Source organism: Canis lupus, chromosome 4 (assembly GCF_003254725.2).
Source record: "Canis lupus dingo isolate Sandy chromosome 4, ASM325472v2, whole genome shotgun sequence".
Taxonomy (NCBI): Eukaryota; Metazoa; Chordata; class Mammalia; order Carnivora; family Canidae; genus Canis; species Canis lupus.
In genome coordinates this window covers 41,153,439-41,167,801 of record NC_064246.1, presented here as the reverse complement: position 1 = coordinate 41,167,801, position 14,363 = coordinate 41,153,439, and the positions used below count along the sequence as shown (strand labels likewise).

Here is a 14,363-nt window from a genome sequence, read left to right as displayed (position 1 = left end):
GAAGGGTGGGAGGGGGGCAGCGCGCGCCACCAGGGGAGAGCGCGCGTGCGCACAGCGGCGGCGGCGGCGGCGGAGGGGTGGGGCCGGGGTACGAGTGCGCGTGCTCCATGGGAGCCCGCGAAGTACCTGGAGGAGGTGGGGGGCGAGGTAGAAAGGAGTGGAGTTGAAGAGCGCTTGCGCGGGAGGGCGACCGTCAGGGGAGGGGGGCTCCCGAGCACGCGCGCGGAGACGGGACTTGGAAAGCTCTCGCGAGATCTTCGCGGTGCTATATATGTGCGCAGGGAGCCCGCGTCCTTTCCCTGCTGTGATTCCGTCCTGCGCGGCTGTTCTGAGGAACAGTAGTCGTGTGTCTCCGTCCGCCTTCTCTCCCACCTAAGTGCGTGCCACCGCCCCATGGAAGATTCGATGGACATGGACATGAGCCCCCTGCGGCCCCAGAACTATCTTTTTGGTAAGTGCAGGGGGGGTGGGGTGAGGCCGGGCAGGGCCTGGTGGCTTTGAGGTGGGGGTGGGGGGGCGGGAATCCCACTGAGGCCTGGGCTGGGAGGGTAAGCCAGGCAAGCTGGAGGCCCGAGGGAGGGAGGAGAGCCGCCGAGGCCCTGCCCCGTAAGGGATGGGAGGTCCAGAGAGGAGCACGAAGCGGTGAAAGGAGGGGCGGCCTGAAGCCTTGGGCAGGAACGATCCCAGGCCCAGGGCCTGAGGTAACGTAGAACCGACCGGCTGAGGGTTCGGCTTTGCTTGGGGGCACGCGGTAGAGCCACGGGCTTGATTTTCTCTTGAGCTGCGTGGTTTCGTACAGGCTTGGGATTCTTGGCCGGCGTCTTTGATGCAGGGCCCCGGCTTGGTCCTGGAGGTTGAGGGAGTCCGCGGTGTGGGCCGTGGGCTTCCTTTCTGGGGGAAAGGGTATTTAGAGCCTCGCGTTGTCCCTAGGCCTCAAGAGTGCGGAGCTTCAGGGCCGAGTTTCAGCCCCGGTGCCTCGGCCCGTTGCGGGGGGAGGGGAGGCGCGGCCGGGCGTGAGGAGGCCGCAACCGCTGGGAGCACGTGGTTGCCACGTGGTTGGGGGAAGGAGGGGGTGTGGGCACTACATCCGGGTCTCCCCGGTGGCTTGTCACCACGGAGCGTGGCATCCTGGGGCTTAATTGAAGCTGTTGGGCGGGAAATCTTAAGTGAAGAGGCTGGTAGAGCCAAGATTCTGTAAGTCTTTGTTCAGTCCTTAACATCCGTGATGGCAGTTCTCATTTATAGAGCACTTGTTAAAAAGATCGAACCAGCCCACTTTGCACATGACTGATGCTCAGAACTGAAGGCTTGAGGCTTAACGAGGGCTTGTACTTGTAGGTAAATAGTGGGTAGATCTAAACCAAGACCCTTCCTTGCCTCTAGAACTGGTGCGTTGATTTTTGGAGGGAGGCTGGGGGAAACAGCCTTCTTGTGGCCTTGAGCAAACAGCTTTTTTGAAAAGATGAGGAATTTGTGTGGGGTTCAGTAAGAGCTGGTACTGTTTTTGGAATCTTCCCCTCCCCTCTCCAGAAAGCAGTTACATACATAGTAGAGAGGCCAGCTTTGGTTTTCAATCTTAGTGAAATTGTCAGAAGCCCTATCTTTGTCAGACTTTGAAGTAAGTGCAAATCCTGCCCCCACGTTTCTTTATATACCATGCTGAGATTTGTTAATTGAGGTAACATTTAGACATCTATGTACCAGTAACTGTTAGAGGGCAATTAAATGGAGTCCTTTAATTAAAAGGTTATTCTGATGGTACTTGAAACAACTTGCCTATTGATGGGATGGGAGTGGGTAACTTACACCATATGTTACGGCTTTTATTCCTAGTCCTTTTGAATTGCTAGGGTTTCTGGTCAATTTATACTGTATTTTTGTGTTAATCTTTTCTACGGGAAATATCCCTAGGATATATCTATTCTTAAACATAATTTCTAAGCATAATGAACATCATTTCTGTTAACTTCAAAGGTGGAATATTGACCCCTCTAGCAAGTTTTGGGTCTTTTACATCTGTAGTTTATGTCCTGTGAATACAGGCTGTTCTTGTAGGTGTTTGTGTAACCATTCTCGTTTCTAAATTGGTCACTTCTCTTTCGTAGGTAGGTGATTAGTCCTTTTTAAAGTTTATCGATATTGTACATTAGACTTCGTTTCAGATACTGCCAGATCCAGATTTACTAGATCTTTGAGCTTGTTTCTATCTAAAAACAACTAGAGTGTGGTTGAAAATGAAATAGTATAGTTGGAAAGTGGAATTTATAAAGCCCTGTATAAATGTTACGTGATGTTTCTAGACATTGCTGTTCAAGAAATCCAGGAAGAGCTACCTCTGCATTGCCTACTGATAGCTAGAATAGTGGGAAACTTGGTCACAAATTAACTGTTACCTTTCGGTTATCCTCACTTAAGTTTCAGTGTCATTTTTCTCTGTTGCTTTTTTCCCTTGATTTACAGGTTGTGAACTAAAGGCTGACAAAGATTACCACTTTAAGGTGGATAATGATGAAAATGAGCACCAGTTATCTTTAAGAACGGTACTGAAACTTTCCAAAATAAACTACTTGACCTTTCTTGATTCCTATTCCTATTTGTGTGACTTAACATTTTCATAGTAGTATTGTTTATAACTGAGTGTTATAAATACATGATCTTGTACCTGTACTATAAAACTTGGCATCTTTACTTTTCATTTGGTAATGTGAAGTTGAGTCACACTACTGTTCAACTTTCCATATTTGTGTATTTTGCCTCTCTGGCTGCATTAGAAAAAGCCCTTTAGGGCAGTGATAAATTTTATTTTTTTGTCCTCCATAGTGGGGCCTGCAGCCTTACTGCCTAACTTAGAATAGGTGGACAGTAGATGTTAGGTGGTCCATTCTGTGGGTAGCAGATAAAACTATGCCATTAAATATATTTGCTGCGTTTGTTCAAATGAAAAATTGGTTGGCAAGGCAACCTAAAACTTGAAGATGACATTGTGCACCGATAAGTTTTCTGTTAGTGGTAATAATAGGTTTATAATTGCTTAGTTTTTTCTTAGAAGGCAAATTTTGGGGGGATTGTAAAATAGGAACTTAAAGTATTTTTGTTCACAGGTCAGTTTGGGAGCTGGTGCAAAGGATGAATTGCACATTGTTGAAGCAGAGGCAATGAATTATGAAGGCAGTCCAATTAAAGTCACTCTGGCAACTTTGAAAATGTCTGTACAGCCAACGGTAAGGGCACTGAGACTTTTGGATTTTATGTCAAGGTCTAATTCTATTGTATTAAGGTAGGTGTTGTTTAGGTTACACCAAGGACTTAAAAGGGGGGAATTTCCTTTGTGTTTTTTTAGTAGCAGCTGCATCACTGTGGGGTTGAATGATAACTCTTGAACATATTGGTTCGCTATTTGTCAGAGGTGATAAAACAGGTTTGCTGGTTGGTTCATTTGGTTTATGCATTTGCCTGTAATGCCTGTCTAACACAAACATTTTTCTAGGTCTCTTACAAACAGGTTTTTATACCAAACATTTAACCTTAAAAGTTTATCATTTTTAGGTGTCCCTTGGGGGCTTTGAAATAACACCACCTGTGGTCTTACGGTTGAAGTGTGGTTCCGGTCCTGTGCATATTAGTGGACAGCACTTAGTAGGTATGTTATTAGGTATTATGCTATTTATTCTCTTCTTTGTTCCCAATTTGAATTTTGTAATGTGTGCTAGACCTATTGTCTTTATAATTGTTTAAATGGAGATTATCACTAGAAAAGGTTTTGTTTTGTTTTTTTGAAAACCAAGGAGTCCCGAAAATTCGTTTTTAAAAAATTTCTGTTCCCTAATTGCTATTTTTCTAGTAGAATCTTCATTTTTAAATGCTCATTACTGTATGCTATGCCCTTTTTTTCCTGAGTTCTTGCTTCTTGGTTGAATTCTAGTAGTGGCTAATAAATAAACTTGTTCTAGCTGTAGAGGAAGATGCAGAGTCAGAAGATGAAGAAGAGGAGGATGTGAAACTTCTTAGTATATCTGGAAAGCGTTCTGCCCCTGGAAGTGGTAGCAAGGTTCCACAGGTATAGGTTATCTTATCCTGGCCTTTAGTTTTGGTGATTAAGATCAGCACTTGTTCATGGGTACATATATGTACGTATTTTTATATGAACTTTTTTTTTTTTTTAAGAAAAAAGTAAAACTTGCTGCTGATGAAGATGATGACGACGACGACGATGACGACGACGATGATGAAGAGTAAGTGTGATCTTAGAAGCTTGACAGTTGTATGGAGAGTAGTTTATGAAAATTATAATCATCTTTGAAATTAAGCAATACTTAAAAAGGGTAAATGGTCATTGGCTGTTACTTTGAATTAAATTAGCTGAATTTAAAAATGCTGGCATTTAAGAGCCTTTAAAATGCTGCAGTGTGGGACAGCTGCGTAGCTCATAAAATCTTTTAAAAAATTTTTAAAATGCAGTGTGTTGCAAATTTTCAAAAGAATATGTGGTGTCGGGATCCCTGGGTGGTGCAGCAGGTTTAGCGCCTGCCTTTGGCCCAGGGCGCGATCCTGGAGACCCGGGATCGAATCCCACATCGGGCTCCCGGTGCATGGAGCCTGCTTCTCCTTCTGCCTGTGTCTCTGCCTCTCTCTCTCTCACTGTGTGCCTATCATAAAAAAAAAAAAAAAAAAAAAGAATATGCGGTGTTTCCCAAATGTATTTGACTAGATGAGTTTTTTTCCTGAGGAAGATTTAATAAACACGTGATGACAAGTCTGCTGGTAAGATTTTTTACTAAACAGTATATAAGTGATCTGGGTAGAAAGAATCCGGATGGCTCCAGCGACATTTCATTTTGTAAGTTGTCACTTAATGATTTTTTTTATCCCACAAAGGATTTTGGCTAATAGTTCTTTGGTCCTTACTGATAAAATGAGATTCTGAAAGAAGATTTTCATGAAGGATTTGAGATTTTTTTTGGAAACTATTTGGTGATAGGTTTATTAAACTTGATCAGGCTAAGGTAAAATTAAATGCATACTACACAATAAAGTGCTATTTATTTATTCATGAGAGAGAGAGAGGCAGAGGGGGGAGAAGCAGGCTCCCCGCTGAGTAGAAAACCTGACTGGAGGCTCCATCCCAGTGTCCTGGGATCTTGACCTGAGCAGAAAGCAGATGCTTAACTTACTGAGGCACCCAACTACCCCTTTACTTGTCTTGATATACTGAGTTGTCGGAAAACAAAAAAGCTCTTACAAGTTCCTTTTCAGAAAGAATTCACAAGTACTTTCTCCCGTTCTGTGGGCTGTGTTTTCGCGTGAGTGTGTAATCCTTTGCACAAAAGTTTTTAATCATCCAGTGTCCTATTAGCTTAATTTTTTATGTTTTTAATGATTTATGGAGTCCAGTTTATTTTGATGCTTGTGTGCTTTTGGTGTTAAAATAAGCCATTGCCAAATCTTCTGAAACCTTTATTATATGTCTTATATTTAAATCTTTGATCCATCTTGAATCCATTTTTGTATATGGTATGAAGTTGGGGACAAACCTAAATTCTGTGTGTGGATTTCTAGTTGTCCCAGCACCGTTTATTAGATGTCTTTCGCCATTGGATGACAGTACTGTGTCGTTGAGAATAATTACGATGAATTATGGGTTTGTTTCTGGACTCTTTGGTTTTATTAAGTATCCTTAGATGCTGGTAAAACAGTCTTGATTTCTGTTGCTTTGTCATTTTTGTGGGTTTTTTTTTTTTAAAACACTAAGTGCATCCTCCAATTATGTTACTTTTTCGAGATTGTTTTTGGCTGCTTTTGGGTTCTTTGAATTTTAATACAAATTGTAGGATCGATGTCTACAGAGAACCTAGGACTGTTAGGGGTTGTGATGAATCGTAGATTAATTTGGAGAGTTGCCACCTTAGAATATTTCTCCTGATCTGTGAACATGTGTTTCTATTTAGTTTCTTTAAACTACAACTTCCATTTTTAAGTTTTTTATCCACTTTAGTTGTAAGAAAAATACAATATTATCTTAACCATTTTTGAAGTGTACAGTTGAGTGTTAATTATATTGTTGTTTAATAGATCCTAAAGTCTTTTCATCTATTAATACTGAAAATTTACTTACTGAATGAAAACTCCTTTCCACCATTCTCCAACCCTTGGCTACCACCAATCTCCTTTTGGGTTCTATAGAGGAAAAGATTACTTTTGATGCCTCGTTAAGTGGGATCATACACTATGTCTGTCTTTTCCATGACTATCATGTTTGTTAGTATGTTCTCAAGGTTCATCCATGTGACAGGATTTCCTTTAAAACTGAATATTCTAGGGATACCCAAGTGACTCAGTCTATTGTGTCTGACTCTTGATTTCACCTTAGGTTATGATCCTCAGAGTCCTGAGATAGAGCCCTGTATCAGGCACCTTGCTCAGCGGAGGAAATCTCCTTGGAAGTCTCTCATTCTAAAATCTTTTTTAAAAATTGCAATATTCTAATAACTATCCAAAAATCCTGAATATTTCCTTAAATATATAAATGATAATTTTCTTAGCATTTGTTAGTAGATATTTAGGTTGCTTCCACTTGTGAAGATGAACATGCAAATAGCTCTTTGAGACCCTTGCTTCCAATTCTTTTTGTCAATCCTCAAAAGTTTGAAATTCTTAACATCTTGATTGACTAAACTTGGAGTTTCATCCAATTTTTACACAGGCTTATGAGTGCATTGGATCAGTAATAGTGACTCCTTGTGAGGAAAAATTAGGGACACAAATCATGAGATTTCTAACTCTGGGAAACAGGGTTGTAGAAGAGAAGATGGGTGGGGGGATAGGTGATGGGCACTTGATGGGATGAGCCCTGAGTGTTCTATGTTGGCAAATCGAATTTAAATTAAAAATTTTTTAAAAATAATAAGGACTCATTTCATTTGTAGTGATGATGATGATGATTTTGATGATGAGGAAGCTGAAGAAAAGGCTCCAGTAAAGAAAGTAAGTACAACACAGTGGTACAAGGCTGACAGAAATAGCTAGTAACAGAAATGGAAATTTTTTACTGCTTTGTTTTGTAGTTAACAAAAGCTGGTTTGGGAGGAGTTGTTGATCTTGTACTTAAATTAGTCCTGAATAGGATTTTCATCTTAAAAATTTTCCTAATAGTGATCTATTTTCTTTATCCTTGTGGTCTTCTCCCACTTTCATAGCCCTTAATACCTTTTGTCAGAATGATTGTTTTGTCTTACCCTGATTGCTTTTGTTTAAGTGGTTTGGGGCTGTTTTACTTGGACTCATATGTCTGTTATGTGTAGGAGAGCATTGATTAAGATTAATTTCTAATTGCAGTCTATACGAGATACTCCAGCCAAAAATGCACAAAAATCAAACCAGAATGGAAAAGACTCAAAACCATCAACACCAAGAACAAAAGTAAGTGGCATACACATAAACCACAACCTTCACTGAAGTAGTTAGAAGTTTTAATTGATATCTTAAAGTGCTAAAGTGTGCTTGTTGGTGTGCTCGCTTCGGCGGCATATATACTGAAATTGAAACAATACAGAGAAGATTAGCATGGTGCCTGTGCAAATTCATGAAGCATTCCATATTCTTGAAGGACAGTCATTATACAGTTTCGCTCATATGAGTAATATAAAAAATAATGAAAGGGATTATAGGGGAAAGGAGAGAAAGTAAGTGGGAAATATCACAGTGACAAAACAGGAAACTCCTAACTTTGGGGAACAACCAAGGGGTAGTGGAAGGGGAAGTGGGTGGGGGGATGGTGACTGGGTGACAGGCACTGAGGGGGGGCACTTGAGGGGATACGCACTGGGTATTATACTATATGTTGGTAAGTCAAACTCCAATAGAAAATACATATATAAAACATTGTGTTTGTTGGTGGAGGATCCATCCCCTAGTGGAGGATGCCAACAAAAATTTTTTTATTGCACTATAAACAGTTGTGTCCTGTAAGGAGTTTTTTAAAGTATTTTATGGCATAGAGTTTTCTCAACTCTGGCTGTGTACTAGAATCTAGCAACTTAAAAGAGCCATAGTACCCCAGCTTGGAGATTATTAGAAGCTATGGGATGGGCCTAAGGCATATCAAGGTACATTTACTTGCTTCATTCTTGGGGCCTTCTGGTTTCAATTTTGATGGTGTACAAGTGTAGAACTGATCTGATATGATGTTGAATATAAAAAGCAAGCTCAAACTATTCTTGTTTTTATTCAGGAATGATATATTAAGAATAAGAAACAATTGTTGAGATGTTTATTTAAAACAACTCAACTCTATATTTTTTACAAGGAAGGATTGTAAATAAGAATGATTTTTCTTGAGAAAATCCAGGTAGGTAGGATGGGTCGTAAGAGACACCCCTTTATGTCCTTTTGAACCTTAATCTTTTTTTTTTTCAGGGTCAAGAATCTTTCAAAAAACAGGAAAAGACTCCCAAAACACCGAAAGGACCTAGTTCTGTAGAAGACATTAAAGCAAAAATGCAAGCAAGTATAGAAAAAGTGAGTATAAAAGGATCTTAAAACCTAGATGGGTTTTTTTATTCCTTTTTTTTTTTTTTTTTTTTTTAAGATTTTATTTATTCTTGAGAGAGAGGCAGTCACAGGCAGAAGGAAGAACAGGCTCCATGCAGGAAGCCAGCCCCGTGTGGGACTGTATCCTGGGACCCTAGGATCACACCCTGAGCTGAAGCAAACACTCAACCACTGAGCCACCCAGGCGTCCTGTCCCTCCTCTTTTAGAGTAATACCATTGTGATGGCTTTGGAACTAGATTGTTCCTTACTTTTTTAATCTTGAAATCTTGCCCCTTTTGTGCTATGCTTTTTCTTTTTTCAGAAACATGTTTTTTGTATTCATTTCTCACCTTGACATTTTTGTGTGTGTGTGTGTGTACTTGAAGTTACATATATATATATGTACTTTTTTATATATATATAAAAGACCAGTAAGTTGGTTTTAAGCTTAATTCTGACCTTAGATGTTAAAAGGAGTTCAATGAGTTTTTTTTTTAGTTGTAATATGCTATAGAACCAGCAGAGGGCGTTTGAGTCTTCTATAAATTTACAGGCTGTGGGAAAAGTGGAAACTGCTTGGTTGCTGATGGGTTAGTACAATAATTATTCATGACTGATTTTAGTCAAACATTTTCCAACAAATTTGAATCTTTATATGCTCTATTTTCTTTTTTTTTTAATTTAAGATTTATTTATTTATGAGAGAGAGAGAGAGAGAGAGAGGCAGAGAGGCAGACACAGGAGGAGGGAGAAGCAGGCTCCATGCCGGGAGCCTGACGTGGGACTTGATCCTGGGACTCCAGGATTGCGCCCTGGGCCAAAGGCAGGCGCTAAACTGCTGAGCCACCCAGGGATCCCTTTATTTGCTCTTTATACCAAGAAATTACCAGTTATATATGGTAATATCTTGAATCTCTGAACGCTTATATTTAGTTACCATTTTGTCTTAAATAATGGAAATGTGAGAAGAAATTAGCTCTCTACCTGCTACTTACTTGATTGAGAAACTAAACTTACTAAACCTAGTAAACTCGGACTTCAGAGTAAAGGTGGGATGGTGAGGAAAAGTTGCTGACTCTCTGTTTCCCCATGTTTTTCCTTTGCTTTATAAGTTTACTTGGTTTCAGTAAATTTTTTTGTGCAGTGATGAGTCAGTTGGGAAACCTTTAGAACCAAAATGTGTTTGTTGGTTTTTGCTTTAGTACTACTGCATACCTTTCTAGCTTCTGGTATCACTGTTTTATTTTTATCCCTTTCATACAATGCTGAAATGACATTTTTTAGATCCCCCCCCCCCATTTTAATATGGTCCTATCTCCTTGGTTTAATTACAGGCGAATTGAACAGTCCTGGGCACTACTGGTAAAATAAACCCAAAGCTGGGGAGAGAGGAAAAGGAGAGACAAATATAGTCCATACTGACTGTCATCAACAATCCAGACTGAAGTCTCAAATCCCTTTCCTGTTTTGCCACCCACCCACACCCCCTTCCAGGCTGGAAGCAATCTCATTCTTGATCTCCTAAAGCACTTTTCTTTTGACTGCTGTGATTCAGTGACCCCTTACACTTTGCTTTCTATGATTTGCGCATTTGCTTTACCTCTTTGGCCATGTTTTAATCGCCTTTGTGTCTCCCTAGCTGCTCAATAAATACTTGAATGAATCAAATAAGAATGTATGTGACAATAATTTAAAAATGGGATTTACAGTGAGGTTTATTTTCTAGGTTACAGAGGCAATTTAAGGATCTTAACCATACTTCTGATCTTAACCTATTTTGTGCCTTGATTCCTTTGGCATTCTGAAACCTTGATCTTGTTAAAATGCATAGAAGATTTAGGTTACGAGGAAAATTAAAATTTAGTTACAAAAAGAGGAAACAAAAGGTTTATAATTAGTATTAAGATAATTCAAAAGTAGTGATGAATATGAACACATCAAGATATTTGCAGTAATTGCAGCATTTGAAAGTGTTTGGTGATGAACTATTTTGAAAATGAGTTGTATTAATAATGTTGTGATTTCTTCCCTGTGTCCATAATTGAAGGAGGTGCCAAGTTTTGGTTAGTGAAATGTGGGACTAATTTTTTCCCCCCATTCGACTTCATATATGCCCTGAACTGACTGACTCCCAGGTTACGGTTGTGCTGGATCTAGGTTCTTAAGTATTAAGTGATTAAGCAATTTTGATTCTTTGTATATGGTACTCAAAAAGGGGTATAAATTTGTATTTGGTTCTGGGTGCTATATAGTAGAGCAAGCAGTCAAGTTGACATATTTTGAGTTCCTGAAGAGTATCAACTGTAGCTTATGTTCTGTGTTTTTAGAATGGTCTGAGAGAATTTAAAACTAATGAACTTATTTATAGGAGTACTATGAAAGACCTAGGTGCCCCCCCTTTTTTTTATTTAAATCCAGTTAATATATGGTTTATTAGTTTCAGAGGTAATGCTCAGTGATTAGTCTTAGATAATACCTATTGCTCATTACATTACATGCCCTCCTTTTTTTTTTTTAAAGATTTTATTTATTCAGAGGCAGAGGGAGAAGCAGGCTCCATGCAGGGAGCCCAATGTGGGACTCGATCCCCGGTCTCCAGGATCACACGCCAGGCTGCAGGCGACACCAAACTGCTGCGCCACCGGGGCTGCCCTCACGTGCCCTCCTTAATGAAAGACCTAGGTTTTATTTTTTAATTCTTATTTACTTACTTATTTAAAGATTTTATTTTATTCATTTATTCATGAGAGAGTGAGAGAGGCAGAGACAAAGGCAGAGGGAGAAGCAGGCTCCATGCAGGGAGCCCCACATGGGACTCAATCCTGGGACTCCAGGATCACGACCTGAGCTGAAGGCAGCGCTAAACTGCTGAGCCACCCAGGCTGCCCAAGACGTAGGTTTTAAATATTGTTACCAGTAGGTGTTTCTGGACCTAAAACCAAAGTATTAAAATGAAGAGTTGAAGGGACAAAGAGTGAACCAATGATCCATGTAATAGCATGAAAATCTGTGAGGAGTTTCATAGTATCTCAAAAACAGTATTTCTGTAATTAACATTATTAATGCTTTTGTTTCCTAGGGTGGTTCTCTTCCCAAAGTGGAAGCCAAGTTCATCAATTATGTGAAGAATTGCTTCCGGATGACTGACCAAGAGGTAACTGAATTTTTAGGAGATGTGACTAAATCCTAATTTTTTGTGACTTATTTATGATTTTTAGTTTAAGTGTTGGCTTCTTTTAAAAGGTTCCTAACCACAAACAATACTTCAGATTAAATACCTGGAAACTTGTAAGAATTTGAGAAGATAACTCTAGTACATTTTTCTCAGGTTTTTCTATAAAATTATCTCTTGGTTACTGAATTCACTTTACTTTTGGTACTCTGTTGGCTAAGGAAATCATCTGATTTCCTTGCTGCTCCATTTGAGTACCTGTAGTCTGGACTTCTGCTTTCTTTTGAGTTGGCAGAGAAGACCATTTTCTCTGTAGGTCTTATAGGAAGCACATTTTGCTGAAAACAACCTGAGGTATAAAATATGGAAGCAAGAAGCCAAATTGTAGTAAATATTCAAATATTAGCTTGAGTCAGCTGTTGAATTTTATATTTCTTAAATGCTATTTTCTCAATAGAAAAAATTCGTGATTTACTTTTATGGTTGTATTTATGGTTGCTGACTCAGATTGTAAAGGAAAATGTAAAAACAGGTAAGGTTGCAAAGGCACCTTTGTATACGTAGAACATTCTGTGTTAAATGGTTTTTGTCAAGAATCCCTATACCTCAACTTTTTTCAGTATGAGCTACTTTTCTGCCAGTTACCTAGTACTTACGTGACTTAAGTGGCAGCACTACTTTGATCCAGTTTGAAGTGTTTCAGCACTGTTTACTATTATTGGTGAGTTCAGCCTTTATTGATATGGCTGTGAGATGAAATTCAATTTTACACTCTTCTGTAAGAGAGTGTTCTGTGTGTATTAAACTCCAAAATGCAAGTGTGAATTCTGTGAAGTTTCTGAACAGTAGACATTTGTTAAACAAAAATCCTTGTGAAACCAGAGTATGCAATTGTTGAAATTGTTCTGTATTGCAAATAGTGGAAAGATGTGAATCTGCATTTACTAACAAGGAAGTATAAGACAAATGATTACTCCCAGTTAGTGTCAAAGACCGTGGTTAAGAATTTAGGGAAAGATAATCAAGGTTGTGAAGGCCTTCCACACAGTATTAGTCTTGCAGCTGAAATGACTAAACTCACTGCTATCAGAAGTATTTTCTGAGTCTAAAACTGAAAGCCTATTTTCAAGTGCAAGGATGAAATACTAAGGAATAGTTCAGTTTACTATTACAGATACTCAAACTGTAAATGCCTCATGTTTTTTTGACATACCTACAGATAACAGGTCACAATGTATACAATTTTTCATTGCTTATGCAGTTTTTCTTGTGAAAACTGCTTATGGGGATTTGGCTAGTAAAAACCAATTTAAAGTGGTTAACTAATAAATTGAGACTGTCATTTGAAGAATGATTCTTACATGGATGTTAATACTAGCATGAGAACAAGTTACAGATTTCATGTGTTAAAGGACAGAACAAGGATGTTCTTTTTTGTCAGTTGACATTTTGAATCCTTAGATTTTAAGAATGAAGAGCAGATTATGTCTTGGAAGATGGGTGTTAAGTGCTTTAACAAATCAGATAAGAGCAAATCTGAGTAGTTAATCTGGTTTTAAGTAAATAGTTTTTAGTATGTGTTCCATAATCTTAGATAAATGTATTTAACTGTGTGTTCTATATTTTTATGTGCTAAATCTGGCAGCTCTAAAGTATAGGACATTGAGGCAACATTTGGCCAAACTGGCCTCACCTCTTCCATTTTGTTTATCTAAGCTGTTAAATACATACTAGTACCTCTGCCTACAAAGATTGACATGTTATGCTTGATTTGAGGTTATTGAAATTAAATTCTGAGTATACATTTCCTTGAAATTAGTTCTTAATTATCTAGAGTGAACCTTTTTGGTGGTAGGATGAAAGATAGATACATTGAACTGTACAAAGAGCTGTGGTTTAATTTATTGGTGTCTATGAAGTGTTGTGGTTCTTTAACCACATTTTTTTTTTTTTCCAGGCTATTCAAGATCTCTGGCAGTGGAGGAAGTCTCTTTAAGAAAATAGTTTAAACAGTTTGTTAAAATTTTCCGTCTTCTTTCATTTCTGTAACAGTTGATATCTGGCTGTCCTTTTTATAATGCAGAGTGAGAACTTTCCCTACCGTGTCTGATAAATGTTGTCCAGGTTCCATTGCCAAGAATGTGTTGTCCAAAATGCCTGTTTAGTTTTTAAAGATGGAACTCCACCCTTTGCTTGGTTTTAAGTATGTATGGAATGTTATGATAGGACATAGTAGTAGTGGTGGTCAGACAAATGGAAATGGTGGGGAGACAAAAATATACATGTGAAATAAACTCAGTATTTTAATAAAGTAGCACTGTTTCTCTTTCTATTATTTACTCTTCTTATACTTTGTCAAAGAAATAAATGTACTTAGTTAAAAGTATCAAATTAATATCCTGAAATCCCGAGAAACAGTCCCTGCCCTCCCCCTTCAAATAGTTGTGCCTCTCAGTTGTGTTTCTCTATTTTTCATTTAATGCTTAAAATTTCCTACCTCTTGATAACACTGATAAATTATGACCATGCAAGCGTGTTTCCAGATGTGTAGTCAGACCACCTATCCACTTAAACCCAGTTTTTACTGGTAGAATCTGGCATGTTGAAGACCTTGCAGCTGCTTTTCTCAACATGGGCTCTTCATCTGAACTAGAACAGAAAAA

The 14,363-nt window shown here is 38.9% G+C and overlaps 1 protein-coding gene and 1 pseudogene across 6 annotated transcripts; both read left to right on the top strand.

Moving 5' to 3' along the window:
- Positions 1-250: 250 nt before the first annotated feature.
- NPM1 (nucleophosmin 1) lies at positions 251-14,030 on the top strand. 6 transcript variants are annotated; one of them, XM_049109143.1, is made up of 11 exons: positions 251-451; positions 2,461-2,540; positions 3,102-3,221; positions 3,547-3,640; positions 3,957-4,057; positions 4,165-4,232; positions 6,906-6,981; positions 7,333-7,416; positions 8,413-8,514; positions 11,608-11,682; positions 13,658-14,030. In XM_049109143.1, the coding sequence occupies exons 1-11, from the start codon at positions 394-396 to the stop codon at positions 13,694-13,696; spliced, it is 897 nt and encodes a 298-aa protein (XP_048965100.1). In that variant the 5' UTR covers positions 251-393; the 3' UTR covers positions 13,697-14,030. The 6 variants fall into 6 exon arrangements, with proteins under 6 accessions (XP_048965100.1, XP_048965101.1, XP_025290428.1 ...); XM_049109144.1 differs by having other exon boundaries at positions 252-451; positions 6,924-6,981; XM_025434643.3 differs by having other exon boundaries at positions 254-451; positions 3,951-4,057; positions 6,924-6,981.
- LOC112652034 (U6 spliceosomal RNA) lies at positions 7,506-7,599 on the top strand (annotated as a pseudogene).
- Positions 14,031-14,363: the final 333 nt, after the last annotated feature.

Excerpts from the sequence above, each read along its gene's own strand:
- NPM1 (XM_049109142.1), top strand. The coding sequence starts at position 394 with ATGGAAGATTCGATGGACATGGACATGAGCCCCCTGCGGCCCCAGAAC. Across the intron at positions 452-2,460 it reads GCCCCAGAACTATCTTTTTG|GTTGTGAACTAAAGGCTGAC; the intron begins GTAAGTGCAGGG and ends CTTGATTTACAG. Across the intron at positions 2,541-3,101 it reads ACCAGTTATCTTTAAGAACG|GTCAGTTTGGGAGCTGGTGC; the intron begins GTACTGAAACTT and ends TTTTGTTCACAG.